This window comes from Thalassophryne amazonica, chromosome 3 (genome assembly GCF_902500255.1).
Source record: "Thalassophryne amazonica chromosome 3, fThaAma1.1, whole genome shotgun sequence".
Taxonomy (NCBI): Eukaryota; Metazoa; Chordata; class Actinopteri; order Batrachoidiformes; family Batrachoididae; genus Thalassophryne; species Thalassophryne amazonica.
Window position 1 is genome coordinate 63,255,266 of NC_047105.1, and position 25,790 is coordinate 63,281,055.

At 39.6% G+C, this 25,790-nt stretch overlaps 1 protein-coding gene across 2 annotated transcripts; it reads left to right on the forward strand.

Annotated features, from left to right (window-relative positions):
- Positions 1-1,544: 1,544 nt before the first annotated feature.
- On the forward strand, positions 1,545-24,025 carry LOC117506858 (glutamine-rich protein 1-like). Of its 2 annotated transcripts, none has more exons than XM_034166518.1 (12): positions 1,545-1,717; positions 2,383-2,642; positions 11,905-11,973; positions 15,654-15,785; positions 15,861-16,682; positions 18,400-18,559; positions 20,852-21,006; positions 22,164-22,278; positions 22,341-22,449; positions 22,534-22,685; positions 22,768-22,858; positions 22,942-24,025. In XM_034166518.1, exons 2-12 carry the CDS (start codon positions 2,400-2,402, stop codon positions 23,129-23,131), a joined length of 2,238 nt encoding a protein of 745 aa, XP_034022409.1. In that variant the 5' UTR covers positions 1,545-1,717; positions 2,383-2,399; the 3' UTR covers positions 23,132-24,025. The 2 variants fall into 2 exon arrangements, with proteins under 2 accessions (XP_034022409.1, XP_034022408.1); XM_034166517.1 differs by having other exon boundaries at positions 2,390-2,642.
- Positions 24,026-25,790: the final 1,765 nt, after the last annotated feature.

A 25,790-nucleotide genomic window follows, 5' to 3' on the forward strand; every position in this document is an offset into this window, starting at 1 on the left:
CGGCGAACTCTTCGAAGTTTTGAGGGATTTGAAACGTCAATAGGGCGAATGAATTATTTCTATAATTTGTGTATACTAAACAACTGTTTTCACGTTTGAACAGAAATTATGACAGTTGTATTTATAATAGTTTGTAAAGGACTTATATCACTATATAAGACACTCACACATTACATAGCTGGTTTGCTGGATTATAGTTTGTATATGCATCAGCATATATTTAATAATTTTGAAGAAATCTTTATAATCATGTGTTTTGTCATTATATTCTAAGTTGACTCACTGTGACCTGTGAAGTTGTGTCCGGGGCACAGTGAATCAAAAAAAATTTAAAATCGATTTTAAACACCTGTAAATTACACTTGGGGAGAAATAAATAACACAGCCTTATAAACAGGCATGCAGGTAACTGGTACTCATGGTGCTTGTGCATGCTAAAAATAAATGATGCGCAGAAGAAAACACAAGAAAAGTGCTTCATAAGAGGAAAGCAATGACAGATTGTAGGAAAAGTGTTGCCCTCTGCTGTGCATTAATGATGTTGAGCACACACAAGCATGATGAGTACCAGTTATGTGCACCCCTGCTTATAAACAATATCTGTATTAAATCCACAATAGAATGACCTAAACCTATGCATAATGTGTTTATGCTACCACAAAACAACATTTCTGATCCACTGTGCCCCGGTTTCCCCTACAGAAGTTTCATCTACCATGGTATCCTTCAGACCAACAATGTCATGTACTGAGATTACCCCGGATGACCGACACAGCAAAATATTTCCAGACAATGGACAAGTAGTACTGTACTGATAAATAAGCACTGAGAGTTCATAAAATTTGTAATTGTCACATTTGTAATACTTTTTTCTTAGAAAAAGTTCATTCTTGATTCCACTACTTCTTAGGTGGCCTTCAGAGTGTGTGAATTAACTCCTTCCTAGTCGGTGTACTATGTAGATACCCAATACACACTGGACAACTCTTTCGATCCACCTTAAGAGGGGCGAGAGGCAGTTTGTTGTGAAAAGAGCAGGGCAGACCCTCTGCAGCACATGCCCGGATCTTTAAGGCAGACCGGCACTGTTAGATTTTGTTAAAGGTACAGACGTTGATAAAAATTCCAGGCATCACCAGAACTAACAAAGCATTGTAAAATTATTTAGAAACCGTATTTTTGCCTGTCTAGCTATCTGAATCATCTGTACAATCCTGCATATTGTTAAATACTTGAATTTTCCTATCATGTCATCCATCTAAGATGTATTTTGGTGCATTTGATTAGTTAAAAAAATATTAAAATTTGAGTACAGCTTGAGACATACAGCGATAATAAAACGGTGCAGGCCGGTTGTCGCGTTGTTTTCGGGGCCTACTTACTTCCGTCATTTTATATTTTACTGGATAAATACAGAGCATGTTCTTCCTGATAAATATGTGGTAGATGGTATTAATAGTACTTCGTACTCCGTTATATGCACGCTCTTTGCTTTAAAGGAACAGTAGGAGTTGTTAGAACAGATCATCTGGTGACACCTCGCCTGTTCGGTGGTGATGTTCATTTTTACTGCATTCTAATTTTCTTCCTTGCCGTTTCATTACCCGTGTAGCGCAATAAATGCCATGCTGCTGATAGTCGCAGCTGTTTATCAGTTTTTTTTTAAGTTTTAAACTCGGAGTCTTGGCGGAAAGGAGAGGATTTGGTTTTATTTAAGGTAGCATGACACGATTCGCAGCGACAGAGTTAGCTAGATAGCATGAGCTCAATGAATGGATTGTTACTCTGTCTTTCAGAAACATGTTTAAACCGTTATTTTATAGAGCACATGTCTCGTTGCAAATGATATTTGAGTACCGTTAAAAGTTGTTAGTTCAAAGCAGTTATCGTTCGGGATTGAAAACCTTGCTGGAATTGTAGTGCTAGCTTGCTAGCATGTTGCAAACACAAACTAGTGAAGCTAATATGTTGTTTGTTGTCGTTTAAACACTGTAAAATGAGCTGCCACGTGGTTGTGTTTAAACTGTTGTTGAATTCTAAACTGAATTTAAACTGAATTTAAATATAACAACATCATAGGAAAAAGCCCGACATCAGCTTTGCATTAGCATAAAAACCAAATGGGACTGCACCCTGCCTTCTTGTTATCGTAACGCCTGACTTTGTTGTGTTTATTTAATCTAATTCTTACACATAAAAATATAAACTATGAAATAAACCAGTGAAGCCTCTGATCCCCACCTTCCTTGAATATGCAACATGAGTTTTGTATTTTCAGTAGATTGAGTGTGTACTTTGATTGCTTACTCTTTCTGGGCATAAATACACCCAAGTTGTGCTGTTTGCATTTTTTTTAAAGACATTTTTTGGTCATCTTTCTAGAATCTAGATCAGCGATCATGAATGAGCAAGAGAGTGGTGTGGTTTCCTTTGATGAGTACGTGCGTCAAAAGGCCCCCACGGTGCCCCAGCACAGGATGAAGGAGTTCCTGGAGTCTCTTGCCAAAGGTTCAGAGATGCTGCAGGAGTTCAGCCAACAGGGTGGAACCACTACAGCCATGGTGTACCAGCAGCAGGACACCAACTGTGTTTACACCGACAGCACCGAGGTGGCTGGATCACTTTTGGAATTGGCTTGCCCGGTAAGATTTTGGAATTGGCTTGCCCGGTAAGAAAAGGTTTATTTTTTAATTTTATGCAATAGAGTTTTTCAAGGTACTCCACAATCCCTTGTTTTATTTATTTATTTATTTCATTTATATAGTGCCAAATCACAACAAAGTTGCCTCAAGGCGCTTCACACAAGTAAGGTCTAACCGTACCAACCCCCAGAGCAAGCACACAGGCGACAGTGGTAAGGAAAAACTCCCTCTGAGGAAGAAACCTCAGGCAGACCAGACTCAAATGGGTGACCCTCTGCTTTGGCCATGCTGCCAACACAAATTACAAAACAGTTCACAAAACGAATATACAGGAAATGTTGCCGGTGCACAGGACAAAAGGGTTTCAGAAACAGACACCACACTCATCTCTGGATGAAGCTGCACTTTAAACAGAAAGGGGGGAAAACAGAATCAGGCATCAGAAAGACAACAAATACAGTATAATTTGTCATCATTAAGCAACAAGAACAAAAGAAATAAGGTGATCCCCGGCCACTAACCCTAAGCTTCACTAAAAGACCCAGAATTTAGATAAAGTTGAGGCCGTGGCCCGCTCCGTGTCCTAATAAAATTAATTAAAAGTGTAAAAAGCATAGTAACATACTATGACAGTATGCTAGCCATACAAAATGGAAAATAAGTGTGTCTTAAGTCTGGACTTGAAAGTCTACAGAATCTGAATGTTTTTTGATGCAGGGAGATCATTCCACAGAACAGGGGCACGATAAGCAAAAGCTCTATGACCCGCAGACTTTTTATTCACCTTAGGGCCACAAAGTAGTCCTGCATCCTGAGAACGCAAAGCCCAGGCTGGTACATGGAGTTTAATTAGGTCATCTAAGTAGGAAGGTGCCAGTCTGTGAACAATTTTATAGGCTAGTAGCAGAACCTTAAAATCTGATCTCACTGGGACAGGAACCAAGTGAAGAGATGCCAAAATGGGTGTAATGTGGTCAAACATTCTGCTTCGTATCAAAAGTCTGGCAGCAGCATTTTGAACCAATTGGAGAGCCCTCATGCTCGATTGCGGTAAACCAAAAAATTGAACATTGCAGTAGTCCAATCTAGAAGAGACAAACGCATGAGTCAGGGTATCAACATCAGCCATAGACGGGATAAGACAAATCTTTGCTATATTTCGCAGGTGGAAGAAAGCAGTCCTCGTAATATCTCTAATGTGGAGGTTAAAGGACAATGTAGGCTCAAAAATTACCCCAAGGTTCCTCACTTTGTCAGTATGAAGTATGACACACGAGCCTAGGCTAAGCGTTAGCTGGTCAAATTAATGTCAATGTCTCACTTGACAAAGAACCATCATTTCAGTCTTATCAGTGTTTAAAAGTAGGAAGTTGCTAGACATCCAGCTTCTCACTGATGCAAGGCAATCTTCTAAGGATTTTATGTGGATGAGATTACCAGCAGTTATCAGCATGAAAATTCAGTAAGGTATGTCTTCTATAATACATTCCAATTCTAAGGTAGAACTCTACAAGTGTATACTAAGGTATATCTAAAAAAAAAAAAAAATAGACTAGAGTAGAGCCATTTAGGTGCCTAGTCTTGAGAACCAGGGATGGTAGGTTTGTATAACTTGTATGCATGTATAACTGAGTATCATCAACATAGCAGTGAAAGGTAATCCCAAAATGCCGCAAAATGTGCCCAAGGAGTGGTATATGAAGGGAGAAAAGCGGGGCCTAAGACCGACCCCTGTGGAACCCCAAATTTCATGTCACTATGGTGAGAGTGTTATTGTACAAAACACAGTGAGAACAACTGGTCAGGTATGACGTCAACCACACAAGGGCACTCCCAGTAATCCCAAAATGATTCTCCAGACTATCAAGTAGAATATGATGATCCACGGTATCAACGCAGCACTGAGATCCATCAGCACCTTGTAGCTTGAGTGGGTCTAGCAAGTAGAGTGCACATAAACAGTATACAAAGAATGAATGTTTGAGTTCAATAATATGAATATTTCATGAAGTGAATGATGTTCAACTTTCACTGAATTAAATATTTGTTCCATTGAAAGAATGTAAAAACATTTATTATTTGTTTTATATAACGGCTAAAATAGATCCTTGTCATTTGATATTATATTAATTTATAAACAACAGAAAAGGGACTTACATTTTGGTGCTCATCACTGGTGTTTTGATGTCAACAATCCAACACAAACTTTAAATAGGAGTCCAAAATTGTTCTCAGTCAACTTGGAAAAACAGCTATAGTTCAAAAATAATTCTGAAGATGTAGTCTGTGATGCCGTGCACTGACTTTGTGTACTTCCTCAGCCCAGCAAAAAACCGCGTCAGAAATTTGCCCAAGTTTTCATCCTAGCTTCACCCTCTTCATTCTAAAAGCTCTTTATGCCTCCAGATGGCTTACAGCGTAGTGGATGTTTTTTTTTTGTTTTTTTTTTTTTTTTTGTTTTTTTTTTTTTTTTATTGTGTGTGTTAGAAGAATTAGCTCCTTCAAATTGTCATCCGTCAGCAAAACAAACTCTGCCATGTTTACCTAAATGCCACCACCACTCGTGTGTGCATGGGCGGGGTTAGCAGCGTGCAATGGTACAAAATGTATGAAACCAAATTTGCACAGTAAATGGAACCAAATTTTCACCCTAAATGTGACATGATTTACAAAGCACCAATCAAAATAGAAAGATCCACGCAGCCATTATATGACAGTGAATACTGTTGATTTCCAGCCAAAGACTGTAGACAGTTCAGACTATGGAAGCAGGCCAGCCGACAAAATCAGTGGGAGCACAAACGTTGGAATCAAATCTGTTCAGATCATTTTCAGGGTGGTGAGTTGCGTTTGGTTGTCATTCAAGAACCCATTATGCAGATTTTTTTAAACATTTATTCAAAATACTGGTACTGAACAAAATACTACTACATCATTTTCAAAAGTACAAGCACATTTAAAGTAAAACCAAATTCATAAACATTCATGAACATCCAATCCCAACATACTAACCATAGGCCATACAAAATAATAATAAAAAATAAAACACACACAACACAGACCTGACAATCAGTTCAATCAGGTCCAAAGTTTTCAACGATCCAGGATAAGCGATACAAGGTTACCACCGTTTTAGAAACCCATCAGCCCCCCCTCTGAGTCTAAACTTGATTTAAAAAACAATCAAACAAAAAACCAAGATCTTTCAACCATAAAGAAATGGATGAGGGGCATGGAGCTTTCCAGGATAATAATAATCTGCGTCATGCTAGCAATGAGATAAAGGCAATTGCATCTACCTATGAGTTAGTAAATAGCTAAATAAATAAATAAATAGCGACCAGCAGACAACACCTCAGTGTGACTAAGAATATATGAAATCCAGTATGGTTGAAGTTCAGGGCAAAGAAAAAATATGACTTAAATTACGGGGAGAGGAGTTGCATCTGTCACCCAGATCAGAAACTTTGGGATAAATTTTGGATAATTTGGACTTTGATAAATGCACTCTGTGTACAACTGAATTTGGGGAAAGTCTCGCACAAGATGATGACATACAAATTCTGTCTACAGCCTTATCCCAGAAACCTTCCCCAAACTCCAGACCCAACTCTTGTTCCCAATTACAGATAATTTTATTGACTGGATGATTGTACATTGAAAGAACAAGATTATACGTATATCTGCAATATAAGCGCTTTTTTATGGGGCATAAATTCAAAGAGGTCCTCCCAAGGATGTTTAGTGGAGGAAATTTTTATATGTATATGTGTATGTATGTGTATGTATGTATGTGTGTATCGGGTATCGAGAACTGGTTCTTTTTGGGTATCGTTAAGAAATTATTCGAACCACCGATATCAATAGTCTTTTTGCTTAACGATTCCCGTATCGGTCCTTCCCGTATCGGCCATTGTTTTTGATGGGTGTTTGTCGGGAAAATGATCATTTCTCTACATTTATTACAGTCCCTGCAGCGGGTCTGCAATCACCTGTTTCTGCAGGGTGGCTCTGCTTTGAACCTTGAACCAATGAAGCAGTGCTTCGATCCGCTGCTTTGTGGGTTCATTGCTTTGCTCCTCTTCAGAAGCGGTAATTCTGCTTCTTAACCTCTCTCACAGCCATTAAAATATGTCAATCATGAGTCACTTTTGTGCATCTTGATTGCAGCAATGAAGCAACGAAGCAGTGCTTCAAGCCACTGCTTCATTGGTTCATTGCCTTGCTCCTCTTCAGAAGCGGCAACTCCGCTTCTTAACCCCTCTCAAAGCCATTAAAATATGTAAATCGTGAGTCACTTTTGTGCAGATTAAAGTGACTAACTGGGACTCCTTTCTTGTTGCAAGAAAGAAACGAGAATCGTCCTCTGTTCCGTTGGTCCAAACACTGCGCCGCTCTCTACTGAGTCTAATGTCTGGTCAGAATTAATAACTTAAAAACGAATTGCCACTTTAAATAGAATGACACCTCTTTCCAAACGCTGTAAACTGCAATCGATCAAAATGTTTTTTCCTCCCAAAATGAGATGTCCTGCGCTGACGTGCAGCAGCCCCGGACTGTGTGGCTGCAGATCTGCAGACTCCAGCAGCAGTCTGAGTTCAGCTCAGATGTCTGGAGAGAGATTCATGCCATTAATGTTCCTTTTCTGTCAAAAATTCTTGAAAGGGTAGTTGTAAAACAGCTAACTGATCATCTGCAGAGGAATGGTCTATTTGAAGAGTTTCAGTCAGGTTTTAGAATTCATCATAGTACAGAAACAGCATTAGTGAAGGTTACAAATGATCTTCTTATGGCCTCGGACAGTGGACTCATCTCTGTGCTTGTTCTGTTAGACCTCAGTGCTGCTTTTGATACTGTTGACCATAAAATTTTATTACAGAGATTAGAGCATGCCATAGGTATTAAAGGCACTGCGCTGCGGTGGTTTGAATCATATTTGTCTAATAGATTACAATTTGTTCATGTAAATGGGGAATCTTCTTCACAGACTAAGGTTAATTATGGAGTTCCACAAGGTTCTGTGCTAGGACCAATTTTATTCACTTTATACATGCTTCCCTTAGGCAGTATTATTAGACGGTATTGCTTAAATTTTCATTGTTACGCAGATGATACCCAGCTTTATCTATCTATGAAGCCAGAGGACACACACCAATTAGCTAAACTGCAGGATTGTCTTACAGACATAAAGACATGGATGACCTCTAATTTTCTGCTTTTCAACTCAGATAAAACTGAAGTTATTGTACTTGGCCCCACAAATCTTAGAAACATGGTGTCTAACCAGATCCTTACTCTGGATGGCATTACCCTGACCTCTAGTAATACTGTGAGAAATCTTGGAGTCATTTTTGATCAGGATATGTCATTCAAAGCGCATATTAAACAAATATGTAGGACTGCTTTTTTGCATTTACGCAATATCTCTAAAATTAGAAAGGTCTTGTCTCAGAGTGATGCTGAAAAACTAATTCATGCATTTATTTCCTCTAGGCTGGACTATTGTAATTCATTATTATCAGGTTGTCCTAAAAGTTCCCTAAAAAGCCTTCAGTTAATTCAAAATGCTGCAGCTAGAGTACTAACGGGGACTAGAAGGAGAGAGCATATCTCACCCATATTGGCCTCTCTTCATTGGCTTCCTGTTAATTCTAGAATAGAATTTAAAATTCTTCTTCTTACTTATAAGGTTTTGAATAATCAGGTCCCATCTTATCTTAGGGACCTCGTAGTACCATATCACCCCAATAGAGCGCTTCGCTCTCAGACTGCAGGCTTACTTGTAGTTCCTAGGGTTTGTAAGAGTAGAATGGGAGGCAGAGCCTTCAGTTTTCAGGCTCCTCTCCTGTGGAATCAGCTCCCAATTCAGATCAGGGAGACAGACACCCTCTCTACTTTTAAGATTAGGCTTAAAACTTTCCTTTTTGCTAAAGCTTATAGTTAGGGCTGGATCAGGTGACCCTGAACCATCCCTTAGTTATGCTGCTATAGACGTAGACTGCTGGGGGGTTCCCATGATGCACTGTTTCTTTCTCTTTTTGCTCTGTATGCACCACTCTACATTTAATCATTAGTGATTGATCTCTGCTCCCCTCCACAGCATGTCTTTTTCCTGGTTCTCTCCCTCAGCCCCAACCAGTCCCAGCAGAAGACTGCCCCTCCCTGAGCCTGGTTCTGCTGGAGGTTTCTTCCTGTTAAAAGGGAGTTTTTCCTTCCCACTGTAGCCAAGTGCTTGCTCACAGGGGGTCGTTTTGACCGTTGGGGTTTTACATAATTATTGTATGGCCTTGCCTTACAATATAAAGCGCCTTTGGGCAACTGTTTGTTGTGATTTGGCGCTATATAAAAAAAAAATTGATTGAAAATTGATTGATTAATGTCTGAAAGGAAAAGCTTTTGACAAAAACTACAGATTTTGTTTCTTTCTATTTATGTCCAGAGATCAAGGATCCAGTGACCAATTTCATACTGATTTACTTTAAGACTCAATAAAATGTTGACATAGAAACTGCAACACATGTCCACTTTCTACCGCTTCATCACTTTTTGTGCATTTTCACTTTGTTTGCATGTAATTTGCCCAAAAACTCAGAGAAAAATGCTGTGTTTTTTTTCCCCGGAAGTAGAGAAATTACATATTTTACACCTTTAGCGCCCGCCCTCAAACAAGACTGCGGTGCCCAATTAAAACTGTAACCCCTCTTGCACTGGAGTCAAAATTTGAGTGATAGATGTGGCTGTTTCTCATGGTCTGAGAGTCCTTCAGGTGCCTTTTGGCACACTCTAGGTGTGCTGCTATGTGCCTTTTACTAAGGAATGACTTCTGTCTGGCCACTCTATCACACAGGCCTGATTGTTGAATGTGCTGCAAAGATGTTGTCCTTCTGGAAGGTTCTCTCTTCACAGAGGAATGCTGGAGCTCCGACAGAGTGACCATTGTGTTCTTGGTCACCTCCCTGCCTAAGGCCTTTCTAACCCTATCACTGAGTTGGCCAGCTCTAGGAAGAGTCCTGGTGGATCCACACGTCTTCCTTTTACAGATGATGGAGACCACTGTGCTCATTGGGACCTTAAAAACAGCAGAAATATTTGTGTACCCTTCCCCAGATTTGTGCCTTGAGACAATTCTGTCTAAAGACAGTTCCTTTGACTTCATTTTTGGTTTGTGCTCTGACATGAACTGTCAACTGTAGGACCTTATATGTAGACAGGTGTGTGCCTTTCCAAATCATGTCTAGTCAACTGAATTTATCCCAGGTGGACTACAGTTAAGCTGTACAAACATTTCAAGGATGATCAGTGGAGACAGGATGCACCTCAATGAAGCTGACATGAAGCTCAATTTTGAGCTTCATGTCAAAGGCTGTGAATACTTATGTACACGTTATTTATTTTTTTATTTTTAATAAATATGTAAAAATAAAAAAACAGCTTTTCATGTTGTCATTATGGAGTAATGTGTGTAGAAGTTTGAGGAAAAAAAAATGCCATTTTGGAATAAGACTAACGTAACAAAAATGTGGAAAAAGTGAAGCACGGTGAATACTTTTTGGATGCACTGCAAGTCTCCTCTCTGGTACCCTGGGATAAGCTTTCCTCCGGAAGGCTATGAAGTGTGATTCCTGTCCACCACCCCCGTTTGGCAATGGTGAGGTACTGTCCCTGACTTCATTGCAAGATCGTATAGACATGTCAGTCGCAACAGCCCAATAACATCCAGAAACTTCAGTATAGTTTGTATTAATAATTTTTGTAGATTAGTTTTTTTTCTCAAATGAAATAAAACAGACCAAATTTGTTAAATGAGCATACACCCCTTCACCTTTTGCACTGAAAACTAGATGATGTTTAACCGATTTAAAGAAATACCTGCCTGAGCTGAAAGAAGTGATTCCTACACAGACCCAGAGCCCCACTGGTGCTGATGCATATCCACTGATTACATAGTGTAAAATTGATGAGAGTATATGACTGCCCCTGGATGGGATGCCAGTCCTGTGCAAGTTACTTCTCCAGCCAAGGCTAGTGCCCGTTTACAGGTGTACTGGGACAATACACTTGAAGTGTCTTGCCCAAGGCCGCAGACAGGTAACGCAACCAGGAAATTAACCCAGGTTGGCATATTGGTAGCCCAAAATCTTTATCCCACTTACCTAACTGCTGTATATACAAGTAATGAGTATATATCATTTGTTGCATACTAATATATTAGTTACTGTTGTCTCTGCTTTTCTGTTGATTTAATGCTGATGAATTATATCTTGGGTGTAGTTTTTTCCGGCCATCCAATTCTGCTCTTTTTCTCTCTGTCCGAGGTACTGTTAATGTCACGTGGGATTGCAGGATTGACTACTGCCTACCGCAGGGTGCCGGACTCACCGTGAGGTGCTATGCCTGAAGCTGATGCAGCACACTGCAGTCTGCGTTTGGAATGGACTCTGCCACGGGAACAGGCCCACTGATGGCATGAGGAATGCTGGATGACCCCTGTCTGTGGAATGAATGTATGCGTAGACTTCTCATCAAATATTGCATCTTTTGTTATGTTCTGTTTTGTAAAACTTTGCAAAAACCTCGTAATTGTTAGAATGGCCTAAACAGTGGGTCACCCCTCTGAGTCTGGTCTGCTTGAGGTTTCTTCCTCAATATCATCAGAGTGAGTTTTTCCTTAACATGTTCACCTGTGTGTTTGCTCTCGGGGTTGGTGCAGTTAGATCTTACTTTTGTGAAGCTGCCTTGAGGCAGCTTTGTTGTGATTTAGTGCTATATAAACTAAATTAATTGAATGAGCAACATATCACAGTGATGGCCAAAACCAGCTATTCCTGAACTTAAAAACATATAGCCCACTTTGAAATCTACTAATCTTCTGTGGCCCACGCAAACCTTTATTTTGAACCTTTATTCTGAATTTTGATTGCTTTTACACATGCTGATGTGCTCTTAATAATGGACAGAAACCAGATTTTACATAAATCTGAAGATGAAAACACTAATTTTTAGATGGTAACATAGCCGTTCATACAGGTCACTTGCTGATGTTTGTTGTTTCAAAGTTACGGACATGAAAACAAAAATTTGAGTGCAGGACCTAGCTTTGTAGCTGTTATTAGTACCTTTAAGTAAGGTAGTATGCTACGCAGGATCTCGTCTTTGTGGTGGAAAAGTGCCTTATATTTGATGCAGGTGGATTGCGTGATGTAATGCCTGTTGATCTGCAGTATTCATAAATGTCTTTCTTTTTTTTTCTGTGTGTATACAGGTGACCTCAGCAGAAGTTTCTCCTCAGTTGTCAGTACAGCAAGAGTCTGAACAGCCACTGCAAGTGCAGGTTGTTTTTCTCAGTATTGATGTATGTAGTGTTTAACACAGGAGTATTTGAGACTCTGGTGGTGGGGGGGACATCAGACCTTGTAGGTGGGCTCTGGGGGGAGGGGGGGGGGGGGTTGTCCCTGTTTTAAGCAAAAAAAAAAAAAAAAAAAGTTTAGTACATTTTAAAGTCAAATGCATGTCCTGTGCTCTTTAAGAGCAGCTCTAAGAGCTTAGAGCTATGTTGAACATTGTGTACTTGTTAACAAGTTTGTGGTCCAGTGGTGAATTAATTATAAATACATTGGCCTTATAAATGTAAATCACGATACAGGAAGAAAGTTACACCCACAAAGGATAAATGACACTGAGTTTAACACACTTCACAAATGGTCAAAACACAAAATCAAACACATTTGAGCCTTTAAAACAAATGAATTCAAAGTGGTTACCTGTGTGGACTGGTTTACTTTATACAAAATAAAAAAATACAATTTTAAACTTGGTTTAAAAAAAAAATGATGAAGGTAAATGGACTGCTTTTCCATCTGAATCAGAAGCTCAGGGTCCTTTACAATGATGCCTTGCATCGACCCATTCACACAGACACACTCACATACTGCTGTCAGGGTGCTGTCATCCAAGGTGCTACTACACACTGGGAGAAGCCTGGGGGTTAAGGACCTTGTCCAAGGGTCCTTAGTGGTATCCACTCAGGCTGAGGTTTGAACCGAGGATCCTCTGCTCTCAAGTCCAACGCTTAACCACTAGACTATTACCTCCACAAGTACTGTACTTTAGTACAAATTTGAGGTACTGGTACTTTTCTTGAGTATTTATATTTCATGGTGCTTTTCTACCCCACTAAACCTCAGAGGGTTTTTTTTTCTCTAATTTTTTCTCTATGATGTTTGTTTGACAACTTTAGTTGCTAGTCACTTTGGCAATTCAGGTTACTAACAAACCAAAATTAATATATAAAATATATTATTGTATCAATATGGCTTTATTGGTACGTAGTTGGAAATGCATAAGCTCCTCTGCAATATGTAAAGTCATGTATAGATATATTTAGCAGTTGGAACATTAAAGTGAACACATTCATGTCAGTATTTACGGTATATGACAAAACATACTGTACATCATTTTGAAATGGACCATTCTACAGGAGTACTTTTATTTTTTTGATACTTTCAGTATGTTTTGATGTTAATACTTCTTAAGTAACATTTTAAATGCCGCATATTTACATATAATAGTATTTGCAAATTGTGGTGTTACTACTTTTAAAATTAAATGATCTGAGTAGGTTTTCCAGCACTAGGCCTTGAAAGCAAAAACTTAGTAGCGGACATGTTATTTTGTGCTTAATTTTTCTGGTCTTTGAGGAAAACCGAAACCACTGGTAATGGCTGATTTTAGATGATTAGCTAATGTTAGTTGGATATAACATGACATACATTATAGTTTGTCTTTTATGTTAAGCAGCTGATATGTTGGCTGACATTAGCAAGAGGGCTGACAACTAGCATGCTAATTTAGCTAACTATAAATTAATGTTTCTGTTCAATGATCTCATCAGTATGTTTGCTGTCATATATTGACAGTTATAAAGTTGTTTAGACAAGTGAATGCTGTAGCATTTAACGTTGCTGTGAATGATGTGGCATTTTAAAAACAACCCCGTATTTCCAGTGCATGTTTGAGTCACCGTGTGATTGTACAGCAGGGAGAGGAGTGGAGCTGAAGGAGGCTGAATGATGGAATAAGAGACACTGAGACATTAGATATCTTTTATGTTATTATGAGGAGTGTAATTTTGTTTTTTATTGGGGGGGAGTGACTGTGGTGGGACAGATTAGATTGTCTGGCCACCAGTCTAGTTAGTTAATTTAAACCCTGGTGTTGCTTATTGGAGGTTTTTTGTTTGTTTGTTTTTAATTAATGTAGAACCTTGAACACTGTGTTTTGCCATTACTTAGAAACAGTGTTCAGAGAACAGATCTGAAGGCAGGAAATTCCCATTTTTAAAATATCAGTGTATGTGTGGAGTTATACCCCGTCACACATAGCTGGAATCATGCAGAATGGCATCAGAATGACAAATTGGTGCACATCCGAAAAGTGTCGGATTTCAGTTCTAAAACATTCTGACAGCCATCTGCATGTGCCACATATAATAATGTCCACCCCACCCGCAGAGTGCAAAGGAACTGTTGAAATGTATGTGGCACACTTCATCATGATAATAATTGATGATTATTATTATCATGTACAGTGAATGTGAACAGCAGCTATCAAACCGAAAGCTTGGTACGCTGCTGTGTGCACACCGCTGCAAATATGAACAGGCTGTTATATCCACAATAGACCTTACAGTCCAGATATTTGTTCATTCCTCCCCATGGGCAATGTCACTAATGTGAATATTGCTTCCATCAAAATTGTATATAACATGGGCAGCTGTGCCTCTCCGTGTTGCGCAGTAACGCGTCATTGCATGCGTCAGGCTCGGAGCTAAATGGATCTTGCGCTGTAATATATGATCACCTTCTAACTCTGTAGGAGATATGACATGGAACTGTTGTGCCAGGCTGTTACAGAATTAATAAACATAAATCTCACCTCCAACAGTGGTCCAGGAGTGTTTCACAGCATAGATGTGGACGTAGAGCCAGACCGCAGCGTGCGGTTAAAATCCTCTCACCCAAAATAAAAAATTTTGACCAAAATGCATAGAACACCGCCATCTGCTGGATGGCGGTGTAAGTGTAAATAGCATCCAACTGTCATACGGTCGCCATTTGGTGCGCTGTATCAGTCAGACTTAAACAGAATTTTCCGTTTTGCAGATCCCTTTTTTTTTTTAACAAATGAAAAAAAATACATATTTGCAAATTCAGGTTTAGTTGTAAAAACCAACATACACGTTAAGTAGTGTTTTTTTTTTTTTTTTTACAGCCAACCAGTGATTAGGAGGTTCCATTTCCCATAATGCCTCTGGGCATCTGTGAGTTGTAATGTGCAAACATTTAGAATTAGTGCATTACTTTAAAACTAAAAGATATTTGTGATATTTTCACTTTGTAAAAATAACAGCGTTAATATAAATAAACCGTCCAGAATTAGTTTGGTTTTTAAATCAAGCCATAAGTCAAAGCTGCTTTGCTTTTCATGACTTCTGCCTCACGTCGGGCTCTGTATGCTGTGAAGGAAAATGACTTTTTTATTGTAGCATCCAGGCTCCTTCTGCTGGAGTCGTGTTGAGCTCAGACAGGTCCTCACAGCTGCTTGTCTGCTGCAAAACACAACAGGGAAGAACTAACGTGTGATTTTAGGGTTTACAAAAGTTTTTGACCGTTCGGCTTTACTTATTATGCCAGCAAATAAAGCGTTAGCGTACTAAAAATTACTGAAACTGAATTTAGCGGAAGCTAATTTGTCCACTGATGGTTTTTGAAGTTAGCTGAAAAGCTAATGAGATAACAAAAAAGTTAGCTTCGATAATTAGTGGTTAGTAGATTAGCGGAACAGGGCCCACCACTGTGTAAATGTAACTTTGCATTATTACTGCACAAACGACAGCAGGATTATAGTCCACGACTCCATAAAAAGGATTGTAGTAATCTCATGGAACAGTAAGTTATATATTTCCCAGTGTCATTGCAGATAAGCCTGTTTCACACCCCCTTTCTATGCTAGGTTGAGATCCAGGGACAACAGGGTCAAACTATTGGCCAGGTGCTCCGGGTTGCCACTCAACAGGATCTCCAGGCTTTGTCAACAGCCCAGCTTGTTCATGGAGAAGAGCTCACAGAGGAGCAACAACAGCAGGTACAATGTTTGATCAACTGCACGTCCTTGTAACTCAAACTGTATGGCTCATGCTATGCTGCCTGTATTTTACAGCTTCAGGCACAGTTGGTAGCAGCTGTAGCTGGTGGACAACAAATTCAGTTGCCAAGTGGCCAACAGATACAGCTGCATGGAGCACAACAGGTTCAGCTTCCAGGGGGCCAGCATATTCAACTTCAAGCTGGCCAACAGATTCATTTACAAGCTGGCCAACAAATTCAGCTACAAGGAGGTCAACAGATACAGATCCAGACTATAGAGGCTATGTCTCCAACACAAGAGGACTCTCAGAGAGAAGCAGGGTGGTCTGGCATTCTCTCCACTGTTATTCAGCCTGCAAAGAAGCGCAAAGTGGATGTCCCCCTTGCCGTATCTTATGCTGTTACACAGGGCCAGCAGGTGGCCACTGTCCTTGCAATACCTGAAGGACAGCAGCAAAGTTATGTATCCCTACGGCCAGATTTACTCACTGTTGACAGTTCCCAACTGTACAGCACTACAGGAACAATCACAGGTCCCACAGGTGAGACTTGGACCATCCCTGTATACTCTACTCCACAACAGCAAGGTGTAGCTCAAATTACAATCCCACAGGAGTCATACAGCGCAGTTCAAGTTGCTACCACTAAATCTAAGGACACAATACCCCCAGGTTCTTCAGCAGGTTCTACAAATGTTCAGTCAACGTCTTCTGGTACACAAGAAGAAATAGTACAGACCCTTTTCCCTGCGCAGTTTATGAACGGGAACCTTCACATCCCTGTGGCAGTGCAGACAGCAGGAGGGACGTATAACGCTACACAGTCAATTCACATATTGGATGCACCTCAACCACAGTGTGAAGGAGAGACAGAAGAACAGCATCTCAAGCTGCAGGTGAGTCAGTCATAAGTGCTGCATCGGTCCTGTAGTGCAGCACATAGGTAAAATGATTGTGCATTTTTTGTGAGTAAAGCATGAAATTTGGCACATATTCTAAATTAAGTAATATTTTCAGATGTGGAGGCATCGTGGAGCCGACCTCTAATGACCTACAGGGGTCGATGAAGAATTATACAGCAGTCAAAATGTAAGTGTTCCAATCATAATGAAAGGTGGACCGCATTATTTGTCTGATCATAATGATTCCAAAAAGTATAGATTAGACTATCCTTGACCAAATGTTATGGAGTTATGGGGTAAAAACAGAAAAAAACAATGACAAAGGTCAATTTCAGTTTGTACAGGGGTCATAAGTTGTGCCAATTTTGGTAATAAAGTGATGCAAATTATAGGTTGAGCTAATGGGATTAATAAATGGAATAGTTTTGTCTGTGTTGAATGCTTCATCTCCAAAATAAAGGTCAAACAAGGTTGACACCTGTTGGTTTCTATGACATATATTTGTTACCTCATAATATGATAACTAAGCATGACAGATGGCGCAAAGTATTCCTTTTTAACTCATCCAATAATTTGCATCACTTTTTTCCAAAATTAGAGCAATTTAACTTTTGACCCCTATACAAACTGAAATTGATGTTTGCCATCCATATTGCTTTTTTTAATACCATAAATACATAACATACAGTCATAGATAGTCCAAACTACCTTTTTGCAATCCTTATGCTTAGACAAATAATATGGCATAATCTTTAAATGTGACTGGAACATTTTTAACCCCCTGTGTAATTCTTCATAGTTCCAGGATGCCTCCATATCTGAAAATAAACATTACTTAATTTAGAATATGTGTGCCAAATTTGTTGCTTAGGTCACAAAATGATCAATAGTTACGGAACTTTTTAGCTAAGCTGCCCTTTGCCCCCAAATTCCATAGCATTAAATGGATAACAGTTTACAACTTCTCCTGGATGGTACATCAGACATTATCCTCCTAATCAAGACCAGGACCCATTTATAGCTGGGGTGTCCTGAGACGATGCAGAAGCAGCGTCATCCCAGGACACAGACAGGTAGAGTTGCCGAGAATTGAACCCACATTTGCATATTATCCAACTCCTATCATACTGAGCTACCTTGTAACTCATGAATACATGCTATAGTATTTTGAAAAGCTGGACTTTTTGTTCAAGATTCTGGTCAAAGTGGTATTGGGGTTAAAAAAAAAAAAAAGAAACTTGAAATGCTGCAAGGCTGGTATGATTTAAATCAGTTGATTTAAATTGCTGTAAAAAAAAAAAAATCAAATAGAGTAATTAGAGTAATTTTTTTTTTTTTTTAATCGGTACTTAAAACCTCACTGAAATATGAAATCAGCACCATTCATTAATGATGCATGTACATGTTGTATGCACAGCATTGTTTTAACATGTCAATAAAGATCATAACTAATGATATTATTTGTATAGGCATATCTAGAAGAGTGAAATAAATAAAAATGGAAAATATCTATTCAAATCAATAAGTGTATTTAAATTGAAAAAAAATAAAAAATCATGACTTTTTAAAAAAAAAAAAAAGTATTTTTTTACCAGCCCTGAAATGCTTTAATGTTAAAATATCTGTATATTATTTATAATGTGATTAACATTGGTGTAATCATCATAGTTGCTGTTTTTTCCAAGGAAGTATTTGTCTGTCTTATACACAGGGTCCAGTGGAGGCAGAAGCTGATGCTGTGCCTACTACAGAGATTTTGGTTCCCCCATGTCTAAAGCCAGAGGAAGGTCTCAACGTGTGGCGTCTTTGGGCCAAGCGAAAAAACACAGAGCTGAGCAAGCAAGAAACAACAAGGCTAGCGCCTATAGGACGTAAGTCATAATATATTCTACACAATAAAAATACAAAAGAGGAAAAATAAAAAAAAACATTTAAGCTTAATAAAGCAGGAGAGAAATGACAGAGAAAATAGACAGACTAGGACTTTACAAACTAGTTGAAAAGGCAAAAAAAAAAAAAACACCCCACAACATTATACTTTGGAAAATAGATGCACTTTTAAAGCCAAATCTGAGTAGTTACAGGGTAGTGGAGCTACAGCAGCAGTTTCTAAAGCCCAGGTTACACATAGACGGTTTTGTCCGCGGGTAGTACGTAGACCGAAGTTCGCGGTAGTTCCGGCTGTTTTCACGGTGGAAAGGGGCGGAGCATTTCGCCAGCGTTTTGAGCGCTGTACTAGCCGCAAATACGCGGATAAAACGTCGCTAAATCCGCCGAATAAAGCGGAGTTTTGACGTTGTAGCATCCGGCACACGTCAGGCAACAGGGGTTAATACTCAGTTCTATCCTTTACAATCGCAGGTTAAGACGCGCGTGAGAACGGCGGTGTTCTGCTGCCGCCGATAATGCCCTGTGTACCGCTGGATTTATCCAGGCAAATCCTGCGTTACTCCAGGAACTTTTGCTTATAGGCACCGCTCCCAGAGTATAATAGGCTGAAGCAGCTGTCAGTGCAGGGGGAGGGAGTGACAGGGAGCTCATCTCTCAGCCTTTTCTTTTCTCTCTTTTTCCCCTCCTCAATGTGTTGCTCGTCTGCACCACAGGACTACCCTCTGCTTCTGAACCACACCTCTTGGTAAGTCCTTGCCGCTGCCAATTTTATTTTAGGAGGTATACTGGAGCTTCTCTGCAAAAATATCTGGAGCTGGCCGCGAGTGAGAGACCTGCATGCAGCGCGCTACTGTTTTTATACTGACCGCCGCCTATCGGCCGTTTGGAACACCGTTAACCGGGAGGCGGCGTTTAGAACAGCGTACTGTCCACTAGCGCCGCCGTTTTGTCTGCCTGTCACCGGTTAAAACGCCTTTGAGGACGCCGATGTGGGCTCAATCGCCGTTTTACACGCTGTTGATTAGGGATACAACGCCGGCCACCAATTGCGGCAGTGTAAACTGCAGCACTACAGGAAGGGGCGGGATGACACGGCAATTAAAAAGTATCAAGCGCCGTTGTTCGCGTTGTCTCCGTCGTCAGGTCCCTTCTCCGGGAGCGCTCCCGGAATTATTCGACATGTTGAATGATTTTTTCGACGATTCCCGGTGAAGCCGGAACCAAACCACGCCCCCGTGCGCCAGCGTTAACTACGGCGTTTGATCCCTAAAACGGCCCGGAGGGAGCAAAATCTCTGCTGGGACGCTTCCGGGAGAGTTTACCGTCTATGTGTAAACGGGGCTTAAGGGTATAGCTGAAGGGTGGAATTGCTTTCCTCCTTTGTTGGAATACTTTCCAGTCAAAACATAGTAGTAAGGGTGGGGGGGCAGCAGGCACTTTGTGTGTCTGTTGATGATTCCCTTGTTAGTGTCGGTACCCTTTATAGAAATGTGAACTGTCTACTTAACATCAGTGAGATGTAGCCAGAACTCCTAAATGAAGGTCGTAGTGAAATGTACATTTGAACTGCTGCATAGTTAAATGCTGCAAAGTGCTTTCAGTGATTCAGAGTTATAAGAAAGCAATAGATACTGATGGCAACATAGTCTTGCTTTCATTATTTTTTTCTGTAGTTCAGAAAATGAATGATTTAAGCCAATTGATTGCCCTGATGCAAATTACCAGCAGGGGTGCTCAGCACACGAGTGTGCCTTGTTTAAACTTTAAATTATTTGTGTTAAACAGTGTAAAAACTGAGCTGATTTGCTTCACACAAGGAGTTTACTGCTAATAGCATGGCCACACCCTGACATCGGTGTTTGTGTGAATGGGAGGCATAATTGTAAAGCACTTTAAGCTTCTGATGCAGATGGAAGAGCGATATATAAGTGCAGTCCATTTACCATTTAGAACCAGCATGTACATTTGCTGCATTCGTCCTTAAATAAGGGCCACCTGTTTTTTTCACATAGAAAAATTCACTGTTATTTTTTGGACAGCCTAATATTCCTTTTTCTCCACTTTCTGTGAAGTAATAAATTTGATAAATTTTTCTTCATGTTTTGATTTGGAATAGAATGTGCAATTGTGTGTGTGGAAATAAAAGCTAAAGATTTTGAGCTTTACTCAATTTTTTTAACACACAGCACACATTTTGTATGCAACTGTGTCAGGTTCAAAAGAGACTTCTTGCCCATTTACATCTTTTCTTACCTCACTGTGGTTTTGTCTAGGTCGGCAGTCTCTGCGTTTTCAAGAAGATTTGGTTTCCAGTGCAGTTGCTGAGCTAAACTTGGGTCTATCCCTGATGGTACAGGAGGCTCGAGGATCAGATGAAGAAGAGTTTTCACCTGATCTTCTATATTATATATTTTTGTGCATACAAAAGGTTGGTACTTTCATGCTCTCTCAACTCCTGATCCCAAAGCTGTATAGGTACCTTTCATATAACGGCTGAGTGGATCCTTGTCATTTGATTGGTGCTTTGTATGTCACATGATATGAATTATTCATCCCATTTATGTTGCATTGCATTTAGAGTGCAAATTTGGTTCCATACGTTTGGTACCATTGCACTCTGCGCGCACACACACAAAACAAATCCACTGCGCTGTCTAGAGGCTGTTAGCAGGAAGTTAAAATGAAAAGCTGGAGTAATTTCTGATTTTTTTTTTTTTTTTTTTTTTTTTTTTTTTTTTTTAGTACACACGTGCACAAGCACCAGCCCGGTGGTGTGAGCGCGCGTGCGCACACACGTGCAAGACAACGATACAAGCAAGATGACAGTTTGATTGAGCTAACTGATGGTGCTAATTCTTGTAACACACACACATACATACATACATACAAAATCCACTCTGCTGTAAGCCATCTGGATGCATGAAGAGCTGTTCAGATGAAAAGCTGATGTTATTTTTGGCTGGACTGAGGAACTACACAGTCTTTTTTTTTTTTTTTTTTTTTTTTTTTTTTTTTTTTTTTTTTTTTTTTTTTTTTTTATGGAAGTCAGTGCACTACATCACCGGACTAGTAAGTCCCTTCGGCTGGTCCCTTGTTTGCACTTGGGGTCGCCACAGCAAATCCAAGGTGGATCTGCATGTTGAATTGGCACACGTTTTACGGCGGATGCCCTTCCTGACGCAACTCCACATTACATGGAGAAATGTGGCAGGGGTGGGATTTGAACCCGGAACCTTCTGAACTGAAACCAAGCGCATTAACCACTTGGCCACCACCCCTGCACTACACGTCACAATTTGGACTTTAGCAGCAGTGAAACACCAAAATGTAAGTCCCTTTTCTGTTGTTTATAAATTAATAAAATATCAAATGACAATGATCTATTTTAACCATTATATAAAACAAATAATGAATGTTTATACATTCTTTCAATGGAACAAATTTGCCTCGTTGAATGGTATGTTCCAGCTTTCACCTCATGAAATATTCGTACCATTGAATTCATAAACATTCGTTATTTGTATAATGGCTCAGTGACAACAAATTAGTTTAATCCTATAATTTTTTTTTTTTTTTTTTTTATAGTATCTCTTTGAAAATGGACGTGTGGATGATATCTTCTCTGACCAATATTACACACGCTTCTGTGAGAGTTTATACAAAATTCTTGAAGGATGGAAACCCAGTGTTCATCCTTTGGGTAAGAAAACAAGATCAGTGTTGTTTTTTCTGGTAGAAATTGCTTACTAGTTTTCTTTTTAGGGTACGTCATTCCAAGTCATGTGACAGAAGAGATGTTATGGGAGTGTAAACAGCTTGGTGCTCATTCACCTTCCACATTGCTCACGACTCTAATGTACTTCAACACAAAGTGAGTTAGCATCAGTCAGCACTAAACTATCTGAATCGTCTGATTGTGTTTTATATGAGTGTGGTATAAATGTGTCTGCTGTAGGTATTTCCATCTGATAACACCCGAGCAGCATATGAAAGTAGCATTCTCCAAGGTCCTAAGAAACTGCAAAAAGAACCTCTCCTCCACAAAGGAAAAAACAACTAGTATCCGCCTTCTTAAACCACAAATTCCCCAAAGTGCAGTGCAGAAAGGTATTCCACTCACACATTGTGCATAAACATCCTTGGTGGATAAGTTAGTGTTCCTCACCTTCCTTGTCTCTTTTTGTTTCAGGAACTGTCAACATTTTTGAAGAGCAGGTCGAAGATCCAGAGAATCCTCTTCGTTGTCCCATTAAGCTTTATGACTTTTATCTCTTCAAATGGTGAGTCAGACATAAACAAATTAGGGATTTCATTTCAGTGCAGTATGTACAAAAAAGGTTCACCTCTGTTTTTCTTGTCCCAGTCCTCAAGGTGTTAAAGGACGCAATGATGCATACTACATGACACCGGAGCCTGTTGTTGCACCAAGCAGCCCAATGTGGTACTCATCTCAGCCCATTACAAGTCAGCAAGTAAAGCACATGCTGGCACGCCTCATTGTGGTACAAGAGATCCAAGATATCATTAGAGCTGGACAAGAGAACACAACCTAGGAAGAATGACTTTTAAGTTGATCTCCAATCACTGGTTTCTGAGTATGCAGTCTCAATCCTGGCACCAGATCTCAGACTGTCTCAAAGGGAAAGCAAAACTCTTGAAGCAGGTCATTTTTTGTTTCAAGGAACTTCTTGTCACTTTTTAATGTTTTGAAGATTTTCTGATGGACTGTTTCTTCTCTTGACCACATTCGGAAGCCACTGCCTCAGATACTGGGGCAGTAATCAGATCTACTGTCTTCTGATACAGATGCTCAGGTGGGCAACCATGTCTACTCAACATACATGGATTCTTAAATAATTCCATTTTTGTCCCAAGACAGCTATTTCTGTTCAGGTCCAACTGTGACAGTGGTCCTCAACTTCCACCTAACGTGAACATTTACCATCCGCAAGCCAATTATCTCATTCATGTGTGCAGCCAATCACGTACTAAGACACCTGAGTGAGCTAACTGGTTTGTGCCAGAGCAGGGCGAAATTCAAAATGTGTAGGTCAGGTGGTACTCGAGGACTGATTTGAGAATCACTGCACCATGATATTACATCTTAAGTGACAACTGCTCACACAATTTTTATTTGTATAATTTCTGACACTATGTACTAAAACTGTTCAGCGCCAAAGAATGTGCCTGTTTTCATAAAATAATTTATGGATGTGCATTTCTTAAAATCTGTTTAACATCATATTTACCAGGTTAAGTAGTGTATATTATTATGAGAGTGGAAACTTTTCTCGGGTTAAAAGGTAGTGATTCACATCTAAAAAATTTTTTCTCCCTGTATGTGTAAGTTGTTAAACATAAATATAGAAAAATCTTTGTAACTAGATTGATTATATCCTGAGTTGTTTCACGCAAATCAAAGATAAAACTAATTCATCTCTGTTAAGGGGAAAAAACACCACACCTATGTTTACATATGAAATCAGATTTTGATATCTGCATTTCTAGTAACTCGTCACATTAACCAGCAATGGCCTAATAATGATTCCCATAGACTGTGTATATTTAGTTTAACTGCACTGGAAATACAACCCCAATTCCAATGAAGTTGGGACATTGTGTAAAATTTAAATAAAAACAATACAATGATTTGCAAATCCTTTTCAACCTATATTCAATTGAATACACCACAAAGACACGATATTTAATGTTCAAACTGATCAACTTTATTTTTTTTTTTTATGCAAATATTTGCTCGTTTTGAAATGGATGCCTGTGGTATGTTTACCACTGTGTTACATCACCTTTCCTTCTATCAACACTCAATAAGCGTTTGGGAACTGAGGACACTAATTGTTGAAGCTTTGTAGGTGAAATTCTTTCAATGGGCGACAGGTCTGGACTGCAGGCAGGCCAGTCTAGTACCTGCACTCTTTTACTACGAAACCACACTTGTAACACGTGCAGAATGTGGCTTGACATTGTCTTGCTGAAATAAGCAGTTACGTCCCTGAAAAAGACGTTTCTTGGATGGCACCACGTGTTGCTCCAAAACCTGGATGTATCTTTCAGCATTGATGGTGCCATCACAGATGTGTAAGTTCCCCATACCATGGGCACTAACACACCCCCATACCATCACAGATGCTGGCTTTTGAACTTTGCGCTGGTAACAATCTGGATGGTCTTTTTCCTCTTTTGTCCGGAGGTCCATGATTTCCAAAAACATCTGGATGGTCTTTTTCCTCTTTTGTCCGGAGGTCCATGATTTCCAAAAACAATTTGAAATGTGGACTCACCAGACCACAGCACACTTTTCCATTTTGCATCTGTCCATTTCAAATGAGCTCGGGCCCAGAGAAGGCAGCAACATTTCTGGATGTTGTTGTGTGGCTTTGCATGGCAGAGTTTTAACTTGCACTTGTAGATGTAGCGACGAACTGTGTTAACTGACAATGGTTTTCTGAAGTGTTCCTGAGCCCACGCAGTACGATCCTTTACACAATGTAGGTTTTTAATGCAGTGCCGCCTGAGGGATCAAAGGTCACAGCATTCAGTGCTGGTTTTCGGCCTTGCTGCTTACGTGTAGAAGTTCTCCAGATTCTCTGAATCTTCTGATTATGGACTGTAGATGATGGAATCCCTAAATTCCTTGCAACTGAACGTTGAGAAACATTGTTCTTAAACTGTTGGACTATTTTTTTCATGCAGTTGTTCACAAAGTGGTGATCCTCGCCCCATCTTTACTTGTGAATGGCTGAGCCTTTTGGGATGCGCCTTTTATACCCAATCATGACACTTACAATTAGTTCCCAAATGCTTATTGAGTGTTGTTAGAAGGAAAGGTGAGGTAACACAGTGGTAAACATACCACTGTCCCAGCTTTTTTTGAAACATGTTGCAGGAATCCATTTCAAAATGAGCAAATATTCACACAAAAACAAAGTTTATCAGTTTAAACATTAAATATCTTGTCTTTGTGGTATATTCAATTTAATATAGGTTGAAGAGGGTTTGCAAATCGTTTTTATTTACATTTTACACAACATCCCAACTTCATTGTAATTGGGGTTGTACACTGCATTCCAATTTGTTATTAAATATTGTATAGTCATGCTAGTTTCCACATAAATTTCTTCCCCCTCCAACTTTCCGTGATATGAATCATCTACAGGAGTAACTTTAACTGAAATAATTGCAACACTGTAGAAA